The following is a 25183-nucleotide window of genomic DNA, read 5'->3' as shown; positions in this document are numbered from 1 at the left end:
CTTCCTTTGCACAGCCCTAACTCATCAGAAAAGTGCTTAGAAGGGCCGTCTTTCCCCTTCATTCATTCTCATCCCGTTCCGTTAACCTGAGGCACTCAAAAGAAACTAAGAATGGAAACAGAGCAAAGCTGTTGGGGCTTGGGAAAAGGAGGGGAGGAGTGTGGAACAGGATGAACATATCCAAGGGGGAAAAAAAAGAGAGAATCAAGACTTAAAAGCAGAGATGTGGAGGGCAGAAAACATAGTGGTGATATTTAAACGAGAGGTGTGTGCTACAGTGCAGCGAGCATAAGGAAGGCAGCCTGTCAGAATATGGGCTGTTCCTCCCCCTTCCTAATCATAGCTTTTACTCACAGACAAAACTCCCTCCCTCTCTCATTCACTCACTCACTTTAGGCCAATCCGTCCTCCTCTTTCTCTCTCTCTCTCTCTCTCTCTCTCTCTCTCTCAGTGTGTGTCTCTCCCACTCTGAGACAGAGTCAGAACTCCTCTCACTGACAGTCACAAACATCTATAGCACTTAACTGAATGCAGAGGGAGAACCTGCAACCAAACTTCACAGGAAACTTTTTGTTCTTGTTCCAGAGAATTTGCTGAAGAAGAAAGAAAGGAAGAGAGAGAGAAGAAGAAGAAGAAGAAAAACTCTGTGTGTGGAGAAAAGTGGTGTGTTGGAGAAAAGAAAAAGCAGTGCCTTTTAAAAAGGGAATTCACAACAGCTTTTGCTGCAAGGATGCCTTTGCTTCTGAAGAGAAGATTTTTGGTGGTGCTTTGCTGGATTATAGTGAGGAGCTCCCCAACCCCAGGATCTGAGGGGCAGATGTCGGTCACTGATTGTCCATCATGTGCCCTCGCCACACTCTCAAAGGATGTGCCCAGCTCCCAACCTGAGATGGTGGAAGCTGTAAAGAAGCACATCTTGAACATGCTGCATTTGAGGGACAGACCTAACATCACTCAGCCGGTGCCCAAAGCTGCACTTTTAAATGCCATCAAGAAACTCCATGTGGGAAAAGTGAGAGAGGATGGCTATGTGGAAATAGAGGATGACATTGGAAGAAGAACAGAAATGAATGAACTTGTGGAGCAAACTTCAGAGATCATAACATTTGCGGAATCAGGTGGGTGCTAAAGGGGGGGGGGGTTCCGGCTTGCTTCTGTCAGAGTCACAGTTAACTTTGCTTTGCAACAGTAATGCTTTCTGTGAGGTTACAGGTTGAGAAGTAGGAGGGAGGGAAGGCATGAAGGAATTTCAGGCTCTAGAATTTAGCCTTGGCTTTAGATGAGTTGCTTACGCTTACTAAACCCAGCCGGCCAAGGAGAGGGGAGCTATCTAGCAGCCTAGGGCTGAAATTCCGAGTAAGTGGGCTCTTCCTACTACATTGGTGACGAGAACACAGTGATCGTTGGGGTGAGGGGGGTGAGTGTGGATTCTCAAGGCTGGTGGTTATAAAAGGATAGACAGGAATACTCTGAACAAAGGAGAATGGCAAAGCAAAATCTGAAGCAACCCACGATAAAAGCTGTTAGCTGTTGCATCAAATTGAGAGTAGACATTTATAAACAATTGTTACTCTTGCCAGTAAATGTTCAGGGCAGTAAAAGTGTTAACCACTACTGTCAGAAAAGCTCAGTAGTAACTAGGACAAATACTTGTAGGCAATCCAAATCGTAATGCTGACTTTTGCGCACTGGAGAATGTGTGTGTGTGTGTGTGTGTGTGTGTGTGAGAGAGAGAGAGAGGTGTTCCCAAGAGTTCCTTGCCAAAGAATGCAACCTTGACAGGGTGTGTTTTGAACTATTCCACGATTCTTAAAAAAGAAGAGATGTATCTTACATGATGTGTCTCACATGATATCACTCAGCAATTGCTCACTACTGCTTCACCATAACCAAAGGACAGATATGTACCACCGCTTTCATAAGGGTAGATAGCAATATTTGGCAGGTATATTGTGCAACCCTTCCCATGCATACATGCACACACCCACGCGCACACACCCTCACACAATCAGTTTACCTGTATATGCCTGCTGCTCTACAATAGATTCAAAACCACTCATGAAAACTTTGTAGAAATTAAATATGTTGCCTAGTTAGACCAAATTTTTTTTTTCTGTTGCCAAGACAGCCTGCAAAGAATGTTATTGTTTTCTCAGCTTAGCATATGTTAGGCAAAGTATGTACAGGCACACTGAGCATTTTTGTTTAAAAGTTTGCTGCAGAAATATAAACAATTAAAGCAACTCTCAAAATTTCCAGCCCTGGAAAACCTGTTGACTCAGATGTTCTATTTGCTGGAAAGAGACATGCCGGGAAGCATGTATGGCTTTAAGAGCAGACATTCCTGCTGCTAGCCGCATGAGTTCCAACTGTACAAGAAGTCATAGCGGTGGATGTCCTTGTCAGTGCAGCTCTTATCTAAATAAATAAACCCACACTCTCCATATCAAAGGATGTGCTAGAAGTCTCAGCGCCTATAATCACCGGAAGTCTGCACAGCTCTGTTCATTTAAGGTAGGGGTAGTCAAACTGCGGCCCTCCAGATGTCCATGGACTACAATTCCCAGGAGCCCCTGCCAGCATTTGCTGGCAGGGGCTCCTGGGAATTGTAGTCCATGGACATCTGGAGGGCCGCAGTTTGCCTACCCCTGATTTAAGGTATGAATGTTCAGGAGCAAAGAAACGGCCAATCCATCCGATGGGCAGACACTTTATCCAGTTTTCCACAACATCCTCTCTCTTTCTCTCAGCTGAGAGTAAAGATACATGGGACAAACTGTGGTTTCCAGGCATTGTGTGGGTCCCAGAGGTGTGTAGCATTTCTGCTGAAGCCAGGTTCTGAAGGCGATTGTGACACGCTTTAAAAGTGACACTCTTAAACTGGAATCCTTACTCCCATTGGCTTACATGGTCACGTGATTAATAGTTGCTGCTCCATTGAGCAGAAGGTGACCAATAGCCCTGCTACTTGCCTATTTCTCCGTGTTACACCTACCAAATATTAAACCAGCCTCAGACTGCATATTGGAGAAACATCAGTGATGACAACTAAATTCATGCCCTCTTATTCCTGATGTCCAGAGTGCACACCGTGCAACAGTTTATTTAGGCCTCTCCTTTCACAACGATGCACTTTGAATGTTACTGAACCCCTCCCCCATACAACATGTAGCCTAGATAAAGGAAAGTTGACTTCCCTCCCCCCCCCCCCCCAAGTCATCTTCTTCTCTCTGCCAATTTCTTCTAAAACTGAGATTGTGGCGGTCAATAAGTTTTTTTTTTAATGGAGTGTAAAACAGATAATGCACAAAGGACATTTGCTTTTGAACACTGTTTCTGGTTGCATTAATCCTGGGGGAGTATAACAATCTAGAAAATGTTATTCTAGAGAGTTAGGCTCTTGGAGGTCAACAAATTTTCCAGGGGATAAGCGTTCATAAGGCAAATCCAATTTTGCTGGGCACCTGAGGATGTCAGTTTTGAGTCACAAAACCTTATATCCTGATAAATTTTGTTGGTCTTTTAAGATGCTGCTAGATGCAAATTTTCTTCTACTGTAACGGACTAACATAGCTCCCTTCCCCGAAAATATGTTTCCTGACTTACAGTCACAGATCTTATGCTGTTTCTTGTGATATGAAGCTTCTATGATTTGGTAAAGGTGAACATCAGATTCTAAAGTAGTGTTGGGGTCCTTTTATCCAGTCCTCTGTTTATATTTATGGGTAAAGCCACTAAAAATGATCCTGAATGGCCAAAACCAATGATAGGATATGCTCCAATTCTACTTGAGTAGAACAGTATGAGTTGGGAAATATTTTTCCCCCTAGCAGGCTGATATCCACACTGCTGTAACTCAGAGCAACCACCATACGAAAAAATGGCAGTAGAGAATCAGTGAAAATGAATGGAAACACACAGTTTAGTTTTGTCAATTGAATACTGAGGAAAATCAAAGCAATCTCTCTCTTACAAAAGGAGCAGCTAGACCTGATAGCATTGTCTTAATACTCTCAGAAATTATGCAGCACGTTAACATAACACCAAGTATTTCACTTTTTATAGTTGATGATGATGATGATGATATCTTCCAGAGTTTCAGTATAATACAGATCTGATAAACAGCAAGCATGTATGTACAGATATCTACTTTATGTTGGACTCTGTACTAAATTTCACAGTTAAAGAGGATACATAGTATAGAAAGAGAGAGGAAGGAGACTGAATTCATTCATCCCAGAGCACAGGTGTTCTGATACCCAAGAGATCAGGCAAATATTTGGCAGGTGCTGCTAGAATTCCATGCAGACTTTTGTGAAATTCATAACTTTGAATATGGATAAAAGATTTCCAGCGTTAGGGGAAATTGTGTTCTAACATGCTCTTATAGATTCAACATACACAACAATATTGTTAACAAAGTATTGTGGAAGATTATTTATGACCTTATATTAGTAATGCAAAAGAACATATGTAGATCAGTTCTGCTGTGAGCATAAATCTGCCAAAACCATTGCACTTGAGTGGTCTTTAGAGGGCAGAAGAAATACTCCTTGTGAAGAATAACCAGTAATTGGTTACTTTGATGACAGCCAATGATAAATGGATTTTGCTGGCCAATGAGTTTTTTTTAAAACATTTTTAGAGCTTATTAGCCAATTGGAGTGATCCAGTAGCCGCTTTTATCATTCAATGAAACAACAAACCGATACTGAATTGCAATTCTAGGCAACTGGCAGATCAACTAGGTTGCTAATGCCGGTCAATAATAATCAGGAGGAGGTAGCTATGACATTCTAGTCATTAGGATGAATGGTAAATCATAAGATCTAATGGAAATGGCAATTGATGCTTTGTGATCTCAAGATCCTAAAAATTTGCTTTGATTTCTGTGGGACTTTCTCTCAAGTCAACATGCACAGGCTTTTATCTTTTTCTCTCTTTGAAAGACTTACTAGCAAATAAACAGATGCGAGTTTTAAATTAAGCAATCTTATTGAAAGGGAGAATGATTCATTTCACTTAAAAAAATATCCCATGCTATTTACTTGCCTTGACTTAATAATTAACAGAGAAGCAAAGAGCCACAAGAGGGCGCACTCCAAAGACTTTCCTCTTGCATTTCATACAAGTTAGCTTCGCTACAAGTCACTTTTTTACCCAACCGGCTCTGAAACGCAACAATTATGGGGCTTATCTGAAGCTTCCTGAATTAACTAGTATAACTGTTCAAAGTTCATCAGAGTTGTGAAAGTGATTTCAAGAAAAAGGGCAAAAAGGAAAGGGGAGGAGGAGATAAAAACTGTTAGACCTAGACCAGGGGTGGGCAAACTGCAGCCCTCCAGATGTCCATGGACTACAATTCCCATGAGAATGCTGGCAAATGCTGACAGGGGCTCATGGGAATTGTGGTCCATGGACATCTGGAGGGCCACAGTTTGCATTTGCTGGCAGGGGCTCATGGGAACTGTAGTCCATGGAAATCTGGAGGGCTGCAGTTTGCCCACCCCTGGACTAGATATTTCCTGATAGACTTAGAAAACTATACATCTATTAAGGTCATAGATGCCTTTTGTCTTTAAAAAGCCCTGAGAATGTCTACAATTTGTAGACTTAAGTGGTCTTAGTTTTTGCTCTCTCTCTCCTGTCCCTCCCCCCTTTTTCCCTTCTTGTCACAGAATTAGCTTTCTTTTTTTTTCAGATTTCAAAAAATAAACTTTATAACAAGCAAGTTTTAAAAAATCCCAACTCACTGCTTTATTAAAACAGTTCTTCTAAATATAATTTGAAAAAGCTGCCCTTCAACATTGAATAAAACATACAAGATATAAACTAGAAAGGGCATTGTAGAACGGTGCTCAGAGTTCAAGTATGGTAAAGGAACATATGAAAAGATGCATGCGTGAGCATTCAAGTCCATATACAAGTGCCTACAAAAGCAGTTATGGACAGATGCCCGAAAGAGCCAAGATTTTCTTTAAAAAAAAATTGTGATGTGGGTTTTGCTCCATTGATAGCATGTACCTGAGATAAGCAATCATTTCAGACTCCGAAACTGTTGCCTTCAGATCAATTTGTCTTTCAACCCTAAAGGCTTTTATTAGACCACACACCTTCAGCTGTCTGGTACCTCTGGGTAGGAACAGTCTGTTCGCATTTGTCAACAGTTTGCGACACAGTCCAATTTCAATGTAGACTTGAGGTCCAAGATCGGCATTTTGACCTACCTGTGCCCTGCAGCCTTGAGAGGAGAAGGGCATGGCTTGGACTGCCCTCTGTCCTTCTCCCTCTTCAAAGGTTTAATGCAGGCCTTTTTCAACCTCTTAACCCTGGAGGAGCCCCTGAAATATTTCTCAGGCTTCAAGGAGCCCCAGAATTAGCCCACAGTGGTGTCAGATGGCCATACCTCCCTGCCACGCTCAAGGAGGACTGAAGGGGGAGAGAAAGGAGCCGGTTTGAAATGAAAGTAGGCATCCAGGCTCTGCCCCCTTTCCCAGGCATGATAATTACATAGAACTCCACACACGGGTCAGTGCAAGCAGCCGATGCTATACTTTCACAGCAATGCTGGAAATAGCTTATGGCTGAGTCCATTAAGGCAGGATATAGGGGAACAGCCTGGTCTAAAGGCAGCTGATACGAAAGAAGCTACACCGTTTGCTATGATGGCTCTTGCTCACTGCTAGGTGAGCATTCTCAGTGCAACTGAGGCCTGATCCGTGGTTTGCCTTCCTTCCTCTTTGGCCTATTTGGCAAATCATTCTGTGAATTGCAGGTCTATATCACTTGGCCCATGCTATGATATAGTTTCTGTGTATGATAGCAGCATGACACACAGGGGTGAGGAAGTGGCACCCACAGAAAACAGACAAAACTGCTAATAGCAGCATGAGAAAACGGCAAAGAAACAATTCTTGTGAAAAACACATACATGAATGAATGGATGTGTAATTATGAGTGTTTATGACCCTGCAGAGATACATGCTTGGCCATTTACGTGACATTGTTCACCCAGCCGCTATGTACAGATGCTGTGGATAGAAATGTTACTAAGTGTTCATATGTTAGATGTGCATCTTCAAAGGAGAGGAGTGTTTATGAAGGCCTGGAGAATTATATTAGATTGTGTGGTATAATAATGGTCACAGCAGGCTTTCTCAACCAGGCTTTCGTGAGGGCCCTGGAATGGTTTCCTGAATGGATGGGAATGAATCAATTGCTTGTGCATTTTAAAAAATGGCTAGATATTTAATGGGTGATACGACCATAAATGGTCATGATGACCCATTTTTCCCCCAATGGCCAATGATGGTTCTGGAGGTGGGAGGGGAGGGGCCCCAAGTGGGCATCTACACAGCTCTGCTTCCCAACCATATTCTGCAAGAACACACCACTTCTGGGGTTTCTCGAAGCCCAAAAAATATTTCAGGGATTTTCCCATGGTAAAAAGAGTTAAGAAAGGCTGGGTTAGAGTGCAGTGTAGACCAAAGCTTGAATCTAGGGTTGGGAAATAACTGGATATATGTGTGGGGGGGGGGGTTGGAGCAGCTTCATTGGGGTATAATGTCAAAAATGGCTATTTTTTCCAGGTGAACTGTATCTGTTGCCTGGAGCTCAGTTGTAATCTCAAGAGATCTCTAGCCACCACTTGGACATTGGCAACCCTATCTAGGGTTGTGTGATTCAGCCGCCGAAGCAGCTGTTCCCATCCGTAGCAGCCAGCACCGCGCCGCGAGGGGAGGAGGTGCCGGCGCACCGGGTGACGCACACACGCAGGCTCAGAGCTCTGTGCCTGCATGCACGTGTCTCCTAGTGTGCCGGTGCCTGTGCCTCCCCACACCCGTGGTGCGGCACTGGCTGCTACAGGCGGGAACGGCCGCTTCGGTGGCTGAATTGCACAACTCTGATTTCAACTCCTGCTCTGCCATGAGTGCTATTTGTTCTTGGGTCCAACTCTCAGCCTCACAAGAGTGTTATAGAGATCAAACGGAGGAGAGGAGAATAAGACAAGGAACCCAGAGGGGAGCAAGACAGGGTAAAAGCCATTTAAATGATTTTTAAATAAATACATTTGAGCTAAATCCATAGTTTGCAAATAATGCTATCACTCTTGGTTGTTACAGTAAGCCCAACGTTTATTCCTCTGCAAACAAAAGGCTGATGCTTGTCATCCAACTTTGTGAGACCAGTGTTAGAATTTAAACTGATAGGTATATGGTACAGTATCTAGGATGCAAAGCCGCTCAATTCAGATAAAACCATCCACACTCATGGGAAACAGTATAAAAAGCTAGCTGCAACAAACCCCATTCTGTTAATTTCAAAGCATCAACTTTTGCTTAGGGATAAAAAAAAATTCTACATTGCTAGTAAAAGAAATATCATCCGAATTAACCATCTTCCCAGATAAGCCACCCGAAACCATTGTGATGATGAAAGCCAGCATGGTGCAGTGATCAGAGGGTTGGATGTAAATTTGGGAGGCCCAGGTTTGAATATGTACTCTGCCATGGAAGCTTTGCTTGCAGCCTGACCTACCACAAAGGGTGGTTGCGATGATTCAGTGGGAGGACAGGAGTATAACGGCAACTGTTCTGGGTTCCCAATAAGGAGAAAGTCAGAGTATAAATGCAGTATAGAGATGTACATTATGCGCCATTTCCAAGTTTAAACATTATGGCAACTGGTTCCCTGTATTGTTTCCTTTAAAATGCGCTGCAGCTTAAAATTTTGGATCCATTTCATTTTCACATGGCAAGGTGGCATGGTCAGGTGGGAACAACATCTGGAATATTCCAGTAGCTGCACTAGCAAGACACTAACAGAACTCATACATCTTGCAAATTCTTTCAGGGAAAGGACAGGTGGATTATTCTGCGCATCTGCTGGTAGAAATAAAGGTACAAACTATCATTTTGAGGGTCAAAACCGCAGACTATCTTTCAAAACAAGGCTGTTTTGCCATGTTTCTCTTTTAGCCTTTACAGTTGACAGCTGCTGGTGAAGATTTTAAGCCATTCTATGGCATAGGTAGAGCCTCTTGTGGCAGAGTGGTAAGTGGCAGAAATGCTGTCTGAAGCTCTGACCATGAGGCTGGGAGTTTGGTCCCAGCAGCTGGCTCAATGTTGACTCAGCCTTCCATCATTCCGAGGTCAGTAAAATTAGTACCCAGAACATAAAAGCACATAAAAGCCAAGGGCATAAAACACCTAAATGACCCTTATAGCTACTATTTACTTCAAAACCAACTATTAAAAATCCATCCAATAAAAATCCAGAAGATAGAAGCACATAAAAACAAAGAGCCTAAAACACCTAAATGGCCCTTATAACATGGCTACAATTTACTCCTAAATCAAAAAACAAAGTACGGTACATTTCAGGGAACACCATCATGGTGTAGGAAAAACTTACCCTGTGATGTCAGGAAAGGAGGCTAGTCTCTACTAAGCAGGCAGCCTTAGAAATAAATTTCATTTTACTCAATGGGGCTTACTCCCAGGAAAATGTCATTAGGATTGCAGCCACAATTTGCCACCAAGGTATCTTTGCAAAGGACTGACAAGGAAGATAGTGTGAACGGAACTGGTAATGTGCTAAAAATTATAAAGGCCAGGACTGGCAAGAGTTCTGAACAGTTATTTCATAACAGCCTCTCTTGCATCATAAGAAATTATGCTTTAATCCAGGAGTAGTCAAACTGTGGCCCTCCAGATGTCCATGGACTACAATTCCCATGAGCCCCTGCCAGCTGGGAATTGTAGTCCGTGGACATCTGGAGGACCGCAGTTTGACTACCCCTGCTTTAATCTCGTCTTTTCCGTTGCCTGTTGGGGAATGACATGAAGAGCTACGCAAAGTGAGTTTTTAATGTAGTTTCACTATTTACATGTGTTATATATACACACCTAAACACAGTCAAAAGTATGCTACTGTAAAACCAATAGCTTGCCTTATATGGGGAAAAAATCATTCACTTACAGTGTAAAATAAAACAAAAAATTAAACAGGCTTGAATAATGGAAATTCAAAGCTGAGGTCTCTTACACTGAACGGTTTCCCACCTGGTAAAGTTCATATTCACATATCAGAAGAAAGCGAGTAAGAAACATCAGAATTAATTCAGTTTGGGAAAAAGTCAATTATAATAGGCTACCATTTTTGAATATATCAGGTACTCTTTCACAGTTTACAGTTTACACAGTCAAACAGAGGGACAACATACTCGAGGATAAAGTTTTCCATAAAAAGCAAGAACTTGACAAAGAGGACAAAAGAAGTATAGTACAGCTTTCCGTCAGAAGTTTCAGCCGGAACAGGAGCAACTAGGCCTAGTTATTTGTTTTAAATAACGTGCAGTAATCAGATCTACCTTGAGAACCTGACCCAGACTAAAGGGCAAGCGAGAAATGGAAGAAATACATTCATCATGTATTCTTGATCGATGCCTTCTCTTCTTCTGTAGAAAAATTATGAAGAATGAAAAACATTTCCATAGCTGGGGATTAAAGAATATGGAGAACATGAATCATACTAACCATTCTTTAGGCTGCACAGCTCTGTGACACATTTACAAGGCAATTCTAACAAGAGTTACATTGTTCTAACAAGCGTTCTAACAAGTCAACGGGCTCAGAAGGGTGTGACTGTGTTTAGGATTACACTGACACTCTTTCCTGTGAACACGCAAAAAAAACAACACAATAGTAGCCCCAGTGGAACATTTGTTGTAAAATACTTGTGTGAACAAAAGCTCTTTGCTGATTCAAGTTTGTATATCAGGGTGATACAGGGAAGAGAAAAAAAAAACTGAATTGCACCTGGAAATGCTGACAGTGATAAGCACCTGTAATTATTACGGTTGGGCACTTTAGCATCCGAAGCGGCCATATGCTCCCGACGCAGTCAGGGCCGCAGCGTGGCGGGGGGGAGGGAAGGTGTGGGCATTGGTGCACTGGCAGGCGGCCACATGCAGGTATGGAGATCCGCGCCTGCGTGTGAGCGCCCACCAGTGCACTGATGCTCGTGCCTCCCCTCCCCGGCGCTGGCTGTGCCGGGAGAGAATGGCCGCTTCAGGCGCCAAAGCACCCTACCCTAGTAATTATTTTATATTTCTGACCCTAACTCTCCATGGATTTCCAGGAAATCTGAGAGCTATGGTTAAGGGATTGGTGCTTTAGTAGGACCATTTACGCGCTGGGAACTTCACTGCTCCAGCTCCTGTGCAGGAGCAAAAATCAGGGGCAGATGAGCAGCACCGGGCCAAATGCTCCCCCGTGTGGGTGCAGGAAGAGGTGGGGCAACCTGCCACAACTAAAACTCCAGGCTGAAGCTCGGCATGAAACCTCCAGTGCATAAGCGGTCTAGGAGATGATACTATTGTTGTTGTTGTTGTTGTTGTTGTTGTTATCATTATCATTATTATTTACATTATTTTGTTTATGTTGTAAACCGCCCTGAGACCTATTTGGAGAAGGGCGGTCTAAAAATTAAATAATAACAACAACAACAACAACAACAATAATAATAATAATTTTCCTGCCCTTTCTCTTCAGACTCCTTCAGATATGGGGGTACAATATAGAGTTAACAGCCCTCCAGTGGAATTGGAGCCTCCCACAGCCCACAGACATTTCTTGCCCTGCTCAGAGTGAAGGCGGGAAAAGACTCAAATTAAAAATGGCCACTGCCTAGGGAAACCTGGATGTGATGTCATGCTCTATTGGTAGAGTTTGTAGCAGTTTCAAGGAAGACTGACACCACATCTTATTTTCCTCCAGTTGTGACATGTTACATTTTAACAGAAAGCTATAATTCAAGAAGCATTGAGAAAGAGAGGAAGAGAAAGGCAAACCCACATCACAACATCAATCCTTCAGAAATAATCTACATTGAGCCTGCGAGCCTAATTCATTCAAATTCAAATTTCTTCATACTCTGCGGATCAAGCCACAGAGCCCTTCTGAGCCTTTAAAGCTATCTTTCCCCCATTATTTTCCATTTTGTCTCCAGTGGGGACCCAACATGGCTTTAATATTCTTCCCTTCTCCATTTTACCTTCACAAAATCCCTCTGAGATAGGTTAGGCTGAGAGAGAGTAATAGGCCCATGGCTGCTACCTGCAGTGGTCCCCAACCTTTTAATCACTGGGAACTAGTCAACACTTGACAATTTTACTGAGGCCCATGGGGGGGGTAGTCTTTTGCCGAGGGACATGGCTGCTGCTGCCTGAGCCCCTGCTCCACTTGCTTTCTCACCGGCGCCCCTGACTTCCTGCCGCCCGCTGGGGGGCGCTGCCAACAGCAGCTGCACAGTGCCATGCCGAGGGGGAGCCCCAGCCACGGCAGCCTCTGGAGAGCACCAAATGTGAGCTGGCGGCAGAGTGGCAGGGCAGCCCCTGAGGCAGCAGCCAGGGAGGACTGGGGGTTTGGGACCACTGCTGTAAGCTACTTTGGCAGAGCAGGGATTCACATTATACCATGCTGGTGGTTACTCTCATGATAATAGTCATTGATGACAACAAGATCAGTTGCAAGTTTATATACCTAAGCAAGAGAATCATCTCATAAATATGCTAATTTTAACGAAGAGTTACTATTGCTGCTGCCGTAGAATTGGGCACAGCAAGCTAAATTAAGAGCAGATTCTGCAGTTGGTTTTGACTCATATGATTTGGTTCCAATAAAATCTAGCTCCATTGCACAATAGTCCCCTTCTCTGACTAGCTACTGGCAACGGAAATTTGTGGTTGGAGACACAAACATGCGTGAGACTTCAAGATGGCCTTCTGAGATCTGAAGTTAATGGTGCTTTCTGCAAATCAACAGGTCAGCTAGTCAGATCTTCCTACACTTCATCACTGCATTAGAGAATGCTAATCTTAATCTACTCTTAGATAATCCTGAAGGGAACATGCTAGTCATTGTAATATCAGGGCTCTCTGAGCCTCCCCTCCCTCACAGGGTGTCTGTTGTGGGGAGACGAAAGGGAAGGCAATTGTAAGGCGCTTTGAGACTCCTTCAAGTAGAGAAAAGCGGCATATAAGAACCAACTCTTCTTCTAAATGCAATGTGAGAAAAGTTTTATTTATGGCGGAAGCAAACTTGCTCCTTAAAATTATCTTGTGAGAAGTATAATGCCAAATATTATGCAGACGCTCCTTGAACGCTCATAGAGATTTGCTAAATATTATATACATTTGATTTATTTGTTTTATTTATAATTGGATTTGGAATTGGCTCATGGCGGTTTACAATATTTAGTATACAATCCATATAATAAAATAAACCCCCCATTAAACCTATTAAAAACATTGTAAAACTCAACCCCAAGCAATGGCAAAGTACAATTTAATTTATATCACATACAAGCCCAGTGGGTGGACCAAAGATTGCTGATGGAGTTTGGGATGCTGTTACTGGGGACTTGTTGAGTCAGGCCAATCTAATAATGGCCCAGACCCCAAGGGGAGAGGGGAACCCAATCTTAATCCCCAGGACTGCTACCCAGACTCAGACAAACACCTGGTGGAAGAGCTCAGTTTTGCAGGCCCTGCGGAACTCAGAGAACTCCGACAGGGCCCGCAGCTCTTCAGGGAGCTCATTCCACCAAGTAGGGGCCAGGTCCAAAAAGGCTCTGGCCCTTATCAAGGCCAGGCATGCCTCCTGGGGTCCTGGGATCATCAGCAGATTCCTACCCGGAGAGCAAAGAGCTCTGCGGGGGGCATAAGGAAGTAAGTGGTCCCTCAAGTATGTAGGATCCAATCTGTGTTTAGCCTTGATTTCAATCCTATTTTTCTGAGAATTGATATTTGACCACATTAATTAACTGTCACGCAAACAGTATTTCGATATTTCAAATGGCAGTGCAGAGAGCTAATGCATATAATAGTGGTTGTTGGATTTTCTATTAGAGGATGCTTTCCACACCAACTAAATTACCAGGGCATCTGCTACAGAATGCCAAGATGTTGGGCCATGTCCTAAGGTGCAAATTCCATTAAAATGGACTGCTGGGTTTCACCATCTCCTTGTGTACTTCATGTGTACCCTGTAATACAGCGTGGCATGCTCTGTGTGGCACTACCACATAGTGGCCGGCAGGCTTTCTTTTGTCTGCCGGTACTGACTGCCTCATGGAAGGGTGTTGATAAACTTCCAAGGAGCCCAGGACTGAGTTAAATAGATAATGTGCAGACCATCCAGGATGCCCTGAAAGCCACTATATGTGAAAGTTAATATTTAATATTTAATAGCCGTCAGTCATGCAAGGGCAATTAAAAAAAAACTGACATAAGTTCATATCTGACCAAATGAAATTAAGAGGTTGAAAAAGTTCAAGCCCTTCAAATTCTGAAGTAAGAGTTCCCCATATTGCACATTTTATTTCTGAATTATAATATCTAAAATTGGCTAATTTAAAATATTTGTATATATTTGTTTCATGTGAAAAAGTGCTATTCATTTAGTTGTACTCATTTAAATATCAAGAATATTTACTATGATTAACAGGTTTATATGTTTTTCTAGGTCAGGGGTAGTCAAACTGCGGCCCTCCAGATGTCCATGGACTACAATTCCCATGAGCTGCTGGCAGGTGCTCATGGGAATTGTAGTCCATGGACATCTGGAGGGCCGCAGTTTGACTACCCCTGTTCTAGGTGTTTCATTTTCAGAATCAATGTCCCGTTAACATTAATACATGTAACCACTGAACTTCTGCTTCCAAAGGAAGCTCTTGTTTGAACACAGATAGAGGACACAATCCAGTGAATTAACCAGTAGCAAGTGCAAATAGATGAATAAATACTACTGCTTCAGTTAATGAGATGGAATGCCAAAGTATCTTTGAACAAATGCCCACTCTGCTTTTCCTTAACAACTGTCAAGAGAGATGATTATCTGAATTCCACTATAGAGTAATCCACTATAGATTAAGTATGAAAGAGTTCCCTAGGGTAGAATGCACAGGAATATCCCTATGTGCAAGGCACAGAATAATTAACTGGAGTAGTACAGGAGCATTGTGAACAACTCTTATTAACTTTCTGGTGGATTTTGCTTGTAATATTTAAACTCCACCTGGCTCCTTTTGATTCATTCTATATTTTTTTCATGTGTACATTTACCTTATTATTAAAGAACTAAGTATTTCTATGGATATTCAACTGGATATTTATTATGCAGGTCGACTTTTTGACTATTTCCTTTAGCTTTACTGTAACTATGGGAGGTAGCAATTCCTGTGATAGTTCTCCTTCCTTATCAATTCCCCTTCTTTCTGCCCTCCATCATGAACAAGGCCTTTGCACATTGCTTGAATTGGTCTGAAATCTTCCTTCAGGCCTGTTCTTCACTGACTTGTACTATAAACAGGGGTAGTCAACCTGTGGTCCTCCAGATGTCCATGGACTACAGTTCCCATGAGCCCCTGCCAGTAAATGCAGGTTGACTACCCCTGCTATAAAAGACATCAGTGTTACACCTAGGAGAATACATCTCTTCTCAGTTGACAGTTTCCTATTCGTGACTGACTGAACTCTCTGCTCAGACTTCCCTTGATGAAGTCAGGCTATTTTCTCTCTCTCTTCAACCAATTAAAACTGATTATTTCTAAGGCATTCCTCTTACTGGTAAAGGGCAATAAAAGTGATTATATTGCCCACTATGACCAATTATAAGCAGTCAAAAGTGAAGCAGTTTACATCTCTTTGCCCCTTATAAATATGACAGAGACAACCATTCCCTTGGAAACAATAGGCATTAGTGCCTCTACTTGGCAGCCTGCCCAAGGTATACAATGCCAGCCTCCAGGTGGGACCTGAGGATCCTCTGGAATTACAGCTGATCTCCAGACTACAGAAATCAGTTTCCCTGAGAAAACAAATGTTTCAGAGTATGGCCTTTATGGGACTGTACCCCTCTGAGGTTCCTGTTCTCCTCAAATCTTCTGGACTATCCTGACCTGAGCCTGGCCACCCTACTCCACATCCTCCTCTGGTGGCCAGGGAGGTCCTGGCACCCCTAACCAGTGGCCTGCAAACATTATAGCATGACCACATTCACAGCACTTCACATTTACCTCACACCTCTACAGCGCCTTAATATTAAATAGTACTGTTTTATACAGGGCAATTTTTTACAATCATTGTACAGGACAATTAATTAAAATTATTATTTGATAACTACCCACACAAGGTTTTAACTGTTTCTCCATATCAAGGAAAGCACAGGAGAAGTCTACAACACTTTTCTTTGATTTAGAGATAGTTATATTCTTTCATAAGCCTCAGGGCCAGACTAATCAGTGATGTGGGTGGTGGGCTGCATTAAAAGAATGTTCGGAATCTTCAGCTGGTATAGATTCAGGTGACCTAAGTCTTGTTGAGCTGATTCCCCAGATTTTGTTGCACTAGATCACTAGCCATACCAATATATTGTCACTAGTTGAAGATAAATATAAGGAAGAGTTATTTTTAATTAGGTACATTTAGTATGTTTTTATGTACTAATCTTATTTTTAACCAGCATTTGCTATGTGAATGTTTCGTGTGTGTATTTAATATTGTAACTGGATGTAAAGTTAATACAGTATTTGCTGGCGTATAAGACTACTTTCCCCCCCTGAAAAACATGCCTCCAAGTGGGGGGGGGGTCGTCCTATACGCCGAGTGCACTTCAGTTGGGATAGACATAGCTGCCCATAGTGGCCCATAGTACTGTAATGTAATGTAACAAACTCTATATTTTGAGTGGAAATGTTGGGGGGTCGTCTTATATGCCCAGTCGTCTTATACGCTGGCAAATAGTTTCATTTTGGGTGCTTGTAATACACTGGTGTCAGTGTCTTATTATGGACAAGCTGTGGGCAACCTGTTGGAGATGAGTATTTTCTGCCAGTCAAGCGATGAAGTGGGCCTGAAGTGGCAAGTGCTACTAGTAGGCTTGGTGATGTCTATCAGGTGATTGGGGGGGGGGGGGACTTGCAATAGCCAGCATCCTAGATCACTTGGTATCCCTGGCCAGGTTTTTCTACATGTTGTAAGATTCAGATTTATTTATTTGAGCTGTGTCTATGCAAGCACAGACACTGCTTTTCCCTTTGGGGCAATATATACATATTTAGCCCCTAACATGTACCACAGATATAGATTACATTTTAAAAAGTCTTCATTCATTCATTCATTCATTCATTCATTCATTTTTAATTCCTGCAAAACGGCTCATTTTAGAGGTAGTGGGACAAAATGGGCAGGACAGGTATAACCATTCAACTCTTTGCTCACTCCCCACCCCCACCCCCACCCCCAATATCACCAAACTAAGGCATGATAAACAATTGTTCCCTGTTTTCAATATGTGACAATTAAAACAAAAATGCATTATTTTATTTATTTATGCATTGTCCCTCAACAAAGATCAAAAGACATTCAGAAAACATGCCCATTTTCAGAGCTACAAACAGGAAATTAAGCATACACAATTATTTTTTAGAATTAACTGCATATCCCAACGCTTTCATCTCATTGGTTATGAATGCAGTTGTTTCCCATCACCACTTATAAAAGAGAAACATCGGCCCTCACACAGTGTGTTTGCAGATAATTATCTGTCCTTGGGTAGCTATGGTTAACAATTGTGTGCTTGTAGCCTTTGGGGCCACGCCTACAGTGGTTGTCATAACAAGGGTGATATTTTATACTGTAGAAGTGAGAACAGTTTTGATTTTTTTTTTAATTTGTTCACCAGCCAGTTTCCCCATGACTGAAATAGAGGGGGTGACGTTCAAATTTTGTTCATGAAAATGAATTAAGAACCTTTAAAGATGATTCCAGGCCACATGGAATTTGGCACTGTATAGCATTTTCACTGTGCCCAGTGTCTCATTTAAACTGGTTACGAGCAACAGTAGCAAAGACATCTCAGTCAAGAGTCTATTGTTTTAACTTTGTCTTTTCCTAGTGTGATGTACGTTTCAGAACAATGTACATTGTGTCTCTGCTAATTGATTTTTCTCATATTTGTGTGTGTGTCTTAAAGGTCCTGCCAAGAAAATGCTGCATTTTGAAATTTCCAAGGAAGGGAGTGAGCTGTCAGTGGTGGCCCAAGCTGATGTGTGGCTCTTTCTAAAAGTCTCTAAAGCCAATAGGAGTAGGACAAAAGTGACCATCCGGCTATATCAGCAGCAGAAACCATCAAAGCGCAATTCCCAAGGAATGGAAGATGGAGGACTAAGGGGAGAGAAGGGAGAAATGCTTATCTCTGAAAAGGCGGTAGACACTCGCAAAAGTACCTGGCACATCTTCCCCGTTTCTAGCAGTGTTCAGCGACTTCTGGATCAGGGAAAGAATGCCCTGGATGTGCGGATTGCTTGCGATCAGTGCCAAGAAACTGGAGCCAGCTTGGTACTGCTGGGCAAAAGGAAAAAAAAGGAAGAGGATGTAGAAGGGAAGGAGAAGGAAGGAGGTGAAAATACAGGCGAAGAGGAGAAAGAACAATCGCACAGGCCCTTTCTGATGATGCTAGCCAGACATTCAGAAGATCGTCAGCACAGACGGAGGAGGCGGGGTCTTGAGTGTGATGGCAAAGTCAATATCTGCTGCAAGAAGCACTTCTACGTCAGCTTCAAAGACATTGGCTGGAATGACTGGATCATTGCCCCATCAGGCTACCATGCCAACTACTGTGAAGGAGACTGCCCCACCCATATTGCAGGTACATCTGGCTCAACCCTTTCTTTCCACTCCACTGTTATCAACCACTACCGCATGAGAGGTCACAGTCCTATCTCCAACCTCAAGTCATGTTGTGTACCAACCAAGCTGCGGCCCATGTCTATGTTGTATTATGACGATGGGCAGAACATCATCAAAAAGGACATCCAGAACATGATCGTGGAAGAATGTGGGTGCTCATAGGTGTGCACGCGTACAGCGCACCCTCACCTGCATATATGCTCGGGGCTGCCTCTCTACCAGTTTCAACAAGATAATTAAAAATAGAACATGAAACAGGAAAGACCCACTGGGTTCCACATTTCCAGAAAAACAATTATATTTCTAAAATAGCGTCCAATGTTTTTGTTTTTTTTAATGACTTAGAGAGAGTCAAAGAAAAGAAGAATGGTATCATTTACCAGGGCTTGGATGAGAAACATTCAAATGGTGCGGGCAAGGGCATTTTCTCTTATATGATCCATATTTTATTACATAGTATTTTCACACTTAATCAGCAACAAGGGGAGGAATGCTTTCTCTCCTTACGTTACCTATGCATTCAAGCCCTGACAGTTTGCCTAAATCACAGCAATTTGGATGCCAAGTCCAAAATATTCCTAGAAAAGCCATGTGTATGAATGCTTCATTCACTGGCATTTTTCTCCCATCAGTTTACCAAGGAAGCAGTGAGTGTGCACATATGTGTATGTGCAGGTTTCTTAAGGCACGTGCACAGACTGAACACACTTGTGTATATATTTTGGTAAAGGGGACAATAATACGCAGGTGTACACACCTTTTATCTTCTGCACTATTTTTGCAAAAAAAAAAGTTTAAAAATATAAAGAAAGAAAGAGAATGAAAGAAAATACAAAGTTACATTTCGTAAAGGTGCTTATGACATTAGAACTATGCAACCAAGTTGGTTTGAAACTGTTTACCTGAGAGAGAGAGAGAAAGAAAGAAAGAAAGAAAAAATACCCAGACTTAAAAAAAAAATGGAAGTATCATGTTTAATTTTTTTTTCTTCAATGCGAGATACTTGAAAGGAACATGTTTGTCCAGCTATTGGAGCCAAACATTTCTATATTTTGTAAAAAAGAGGAAAAAAAGAGAAAAAAATTTAAATTGTTTACTATTTGCACTACAATAATGTTCAATCTGTCTAATCCTTATTTAACAAGTATTTTGGGGAGGGAATGTGGTTGGGGGGGTGGAAGGGAATCAAAGGCTGCACTTATTGTGAGCTATACAAGAACTGCTACAGCACACAAAAATACTTATTTTTATTATAATTTTTATTATTTTATACCTTTAAAAGAATAGATGTGTACACCAAAGACACTTACGTGAGCCTCTAAACAATCTGTTTTTAGCTAGTGTCATTCATAGGTTAGGATCTGGCTTAAGGGGTTATCAGCAAGGCTGGCTGCATTTAGGATCTTGTCGATGGTTTAAACTTGTTTAGTGCCCTGAACTCAAAACTGAATCCCAGATTTGGCCATGCATTTCAGACACTCTATCAGAGTGTTTTGAATCAAGATTTTGTCTCAGGCCCACCAGTAGTTCAGTTGTGAATCCTTCATATGTACAGCAGCTGTACACTGTGGGAAAACAACTTTTTAAAAGGGGGAATCTATATTTGTATATGTATGTATATATACAGTTTAAGCACTTCGGGCTACACTTTTAATGTTCTTAAAAACAATGAATGTTTATGTGCCAAGCACAGTATATTAAATGCTTTTTTTCCCAGTGGAAGAAACTTATTTTAAAGCATACCACTCTATATGAAAGGAATAAAATCTCTAGCATAAATGTAGAAAGTTCTAAGTGAAATCCAGCTTTGCTTTGCACCCTTCTCCAGCCCTACAGTAATATCCAGTAACTTTTGTGGAGCTTAAATAGATGTATAGCATGGATAATGTGAGTTGAGTGGCCAATGTTCATAACCACCAGAGATTATGCTCATTCATGTGAAGGTGTACAGAATGTATGCAACTTGACAACATGACCACACTGCTCAGTCAACATGCATAGCTTCCAAATGTTGTTGAAGAATATTGATATGTGAACAAGGTCGATCGGATACTATCCACATTGATAAATCAATGTATGTAATCTCAATCCAGGGATTTATGCACATTGCCTGGGCATTGTACAATATCAACATGGAGGCCAGGTGTGCAAATTGGACAATATACCAAACATCTCTTATCTGTTCACATTCTGTGATATCTGTGTTGCCCATGTTGACTGAGCAACAAAATGTCCTCTTGAGGTTGTCAATGTGGATGTGTTCTCGAGTATTTTGTGTGAATGCATACAATCTGTAGTGCTTATGCATTTACTCTCTACTCACTTTGGCTCCAACAAATGGCCAAAATTTTCATTTTAAAAGCAAATCAGTTTGTCACTCTTGAAAGAAGATGAAAACAGAATTTTTCCTCTTGGTGATGATTAACTCTTGGTGAAATCCTGAAATCCATGTTGTTAAGAGCTCAATTCAAATTGAGTAGTGGCTAAGATTTTACCAAATGCTACACAGGTTAATAACTTTCATACACAACATTGGAGCGGATCCAGCCACATTTTTCCAGCAAAGTTTAAACCTCCCTTCAACCTAAGGAGCCTTCCTTCAAATAAAAGAACCATTTGGCTGGATCCACTCTGCTGTAAGTAAAATGTTCTGCTTATTTTAGATAACTATTAATAAGTTTTATTTATACAAGGAAAGCTTTGTAGCAGCTTTCTGTTATATTATCAATTGAGGGTGAGGGTTTTAATTCAGGAGTCTTCTGGCTAGCAAAACACTGATGTGCTTTTGACTTATGGCAATAGGCAAAAGAACTCAATTGACAGGTTAGCCTCATCTACATTGACCAAGATAGTATGTTAGCACCTTGAGGGCAAGAAGGGTGATAAAGAAGCACAGTCAGGACCTTTATTGTCAGCCAAAATTCAGCTGCCATGATCCAAAGAAGACAATTTATGTTCAGAAACTTGTTTCTGCCCGCAAATTGGCTACATTTCCAATTCAGAAGCCCGCTAAGTTGGTATATGTTCTTGTGGCAGGGAGGACACCTGGGAACCCTGCCTCCAGCATACTGAATTTCCAGCTAGTACTCACTGCCTAAGAGATGACAGGCTCCTAAAAGCACCAGTCTTCTGTTAGGTGCAGAGAGGGAAAAAGCAAGGCAGTGTGGAGGGGTCCATGAATGCAACAAAAAACATGCAGCTTTGTGATGCTCTTTGTGGTTCCCCCTTCATTCAGGGTAAGAGTGTGGTATCTGGTGCATGCAAACACATGTATGTGCTTGTATGTATTAAATACAATATGAAAGGGGGGAAGAAGGGGAAATAATATGTTCCATTGTTAAGTAAATATCAAAGCTTATAGCTAAATCTAATTTATTCTACAGTATTCAGCCTGTGTAGTAGAGCTAATGGATTATACATTTGTGTAGTGGGTTTTTTATACCACACTTCTTTTACAACTTTTAAAAAAGACAAAAAAAACACACCCTTTGTTAGAATTGCTGTTGCAATGGAATTACATAAAATGCATTCCATTAAATATCAAGGCTTTCAGAATTAAATTATTGACAGATGTTTTAAAAACATTAATCCAGAAGATATGCAGGCATTCTTATCAAATGTATTCAAAGGATGTCCTTCTGAAACTTGTTCTTGACTTGCTGAAGTGGGATTGTAGAGGGCAAAGGAACTGAGGTGACTGAATGTCTATGTAAACCAGCAGCATCATTCCAGTTACTTCATTAGGTCCAATCTGGTCTATCATTTGTATATATAGCATTACAGATTGTCAGATCAAGACTACAAGAAGACTTGAGTACCTACAAGGTCATAATATTTCACCAGAGATATTCCTCATCAAAGTGCTGAAGTGACAGAAAAAGCTACATCTAGTAGAACTTTTGATTCTATGGATCTCAAAAACAGACCTGGCATCTTAATAGGGTTCACAATGCTCTCTTATGTGCCAATGTCTTTAATGTGGCTGCATAGATCTGTACGTACTTGTAGAAAACAAAAGTTGGAATGGAAAGTAACCCAGACTGGGGAAAAAGAGGCTGGAGATATTGGCTAGTGCGGTGCAATAGCTGGAGTGTTGAAGTTGTGTGCCAGGAACCCAGGTTCAAATTCCTACCCAGCTTGCCTTTGGCAAGACACTGTCCCTCAGTCTAACTACCTCACAAGGGCATTGTGAGGCTTAATAAGAGAAGAAGGTTGAAAGATTAGAGAAGCGGTTAACAATAACATCCCTGAACAATGCCACTCCTAGTACTAATGAACATTCCCTTTTCTAGTTAATCACTTGCTTTTTACTGTTTCATTGTTGGACAACAGCATTGGCAACTTCATGCTAGCAAAAGCCATATTTATATTCGTTTTGCTAAAAAGACATTGGGGAAAATCCTGTTCTGCTCCAGTTGAAGACAATAAATCCATCCACCTACAATAGATGTCCATCACACTTGGGAGATAGGCCTCTATGGTGTTCAAACTGTTCACTCTATTAACAATAAGAGAACAATACTTCTCAAACGAATGGGAAAAATAAAAGTTTAGATGTGGTGGACAAGTTTATGATATACATAGTGGAAAGAGTGGGAGGTATATAAATTAATAAGAAACTGTTTCTCATCCCTATCCAGTAGCTTTCAAACAGATGCATGCCCCATTTCCAGTGCTTAAAGGGCTTTCTTTCTCATTCTTCGTTTTGTTCAGTCAGTCATAGGTTTTTGATTTGTGGTTATTCAAAGCAGAGGGAGGTGAAAAAAGCATATGCAAAAATAAAATATGAAATTGGAACATTAATCAAGACTGACTGTGGTTCCAGTACAAAAAAATATACTAATTTGTTTTAATTAAATTGGCATGCCCTCGAAATAGAGTTTTAAATTGCTACCACATTCGACAAGTTTGTAGAGGACATATGGTCTTAGCAACAAGAGCCCTTTTTAGGTAGCAATAAAAATAGGAAGGTTTTAAAATAGTAACACATTTGTTCAGTATCTGTTTTAAGCACTGCTCAGGTGTTCTCCAGGCCATCCAAAGTTACATGTTCTCACCTACTGAGAAAACCTGAAGTTCAGATACTAACATTCCTTAAGAACTTGATTTTGTGGTAAGTGCAACATTGACCTATAAGTTGGGAAGAATGAATGTATCAGTCTGTGCGGTTTACAATAGCCCAGTGCAGATAAAATACTAGTTAATCTTTTAACACACAGTCATCCTCTTATCTCATGTGAGAGTTTTGGAAACAATTGTCAGGTTAATGCCCACGGTGGATTTTTGTCGAATGGTTAGTGCTAAACCACAGTCTGCAATCTTTGCCCTCTTCCCAACTATAGAGTTAGCTCTGAAAACAGAAAAAAGGAGGGAGGGGGGTGCCTCCATGAGCCTGCAGAGAGTTTTTCATCTCACCAAGTTTAAGAGATCGAGTAGTGTTGTACCTGCACTGAGCCAAAAGCAGAAAATCTTGCGGATGTCTATGTTCCAGAATATTTCTGAGGCTTTCGATTGTTTTGCAGTCTTGAACACATCAAATTAAGAGGGGCTTCAGCTCTGACCTTCCTTAAGAGAAGTTCTGTAGCAATTATTTCATTACAGCACTGAAATACCCGTTCCAAGTACTAATTTCCTATATTATATCAAGATTCCTATCTATGAGTTGCTTCAAGCGCATCACTACACTATGGGCAGACCTGCCTTTGCTGGAGCTTTTTGCAAAGTCTTTGTACAAAATGAGCATTTTGTCAACCAGGACTCCTTAACCCTCTTCAGCCCTAACATTATCATGGTAATTGTTCCACTGAATTCAATGCAACTATGTTAAATTTGATTGAAACTTTGTACTGAAAATTATAAACCAGATTCTGTTACCCTTGGCTTACAATGAATACATCTCCGTAACCGACCACTGGTCACCATTTTCAATGTGTTATTCAGTATGAGGGGTTGGGGTATTAAGGATAGAAACCTTTGTGAAGTCCATGTTTCCATAAACTGAAGCAATCTGTACTTCTAGCTTATCTCATTATTTATTTTTTTGATTCAGTGAGTTGTTAATTTGTAATAGGTTAGTTTTCTATTTAAACTCTTTGAAAGAACTTTAATGATGGGTTGTGTATATGTATATATACACTATTTTATATATACACATATACACACACAAACATATTCACACACACACACACACATATAGAAATCCCAATCCAGCAAGCACCGTTCTTGTTCAGGAACAAATTTCAGTGTTTGGATTTCCCCTCTGGAGCTGATGCTGCAGGTACGAATGTCGTAGAGGCAAATTACATCTAATCAGCAGGGACGTGCAATGTTGGCACATATAAAGTTAAAAGGCTGTTTAGTTCCATTAGGTCTGATGACTTGCTGTGGGACTACAGCTAAGCACTCCTTCCATGTTTTCTCTCAACAAGT

The 25183-nt window shown here is 41.4% G+C and overlaps 1 protein-coding gene across 1 annotated transcript; it reads left to right on the top strand.

The window, feature by feature from the left end:
• Nucleotides 1-349: 349 nt before the first annotated feature.
• Nucleotides 350-23567, top strand: INHBA (inhibin subunit beta A). Its single transcript, XM_077303222.1, has 2 exons — nucleotides 350-1118; nucleotides 18039-23567. Exons 1-2 carry the CDS (start codon nucleotides 731-733, stop codon nucleotides 18914-18916), a joined length of 1266 nt encoding a protein of 421 aa, XP_077159337.1. The 5' UTR covers nucleotides 350-730; the 3' UTR covers nucleotides 18917-23567.
• The last annotated feature ends 1616 nt before the right edge of the window (nucleotides 23568-25183 follow it).

This window comes from Paroedura picta, chromosome 11 (assembly GCF_049243985.1).
Source record: "Paroedura picta isolate Pp20150507F chromosome 11, Ppicta_v3.0, whole genome shotgun sequence".
NCBI lineage: Eukaryota > Metazoa > Chordata > Lepidosauria > Squamata > Gekkonidae > Paroedura > Paroedura picta.
Note: the sequence above shows the minus strand (reverse complement) of the source record. Positions and strands in the feature narration are given on the sequence as shown.

Bases quoted from the DNA above. Each gene is read 5' to 3' on its own strand.
- INHBA (XM_077303222.1), top strand. From the start codon at position 731: ATGCCTTTGCTTCTGAAGAGAAGATTTTTGGTGGTGCTTTGCTGGATT. The intron at 1,119-18,038 runs GTGGGTGCTAAA...TGTGTCTTAAAG, and splicing joins CATAACATTTGCGGAATCAG to GTCCTGCCAAGAAAATGCTG.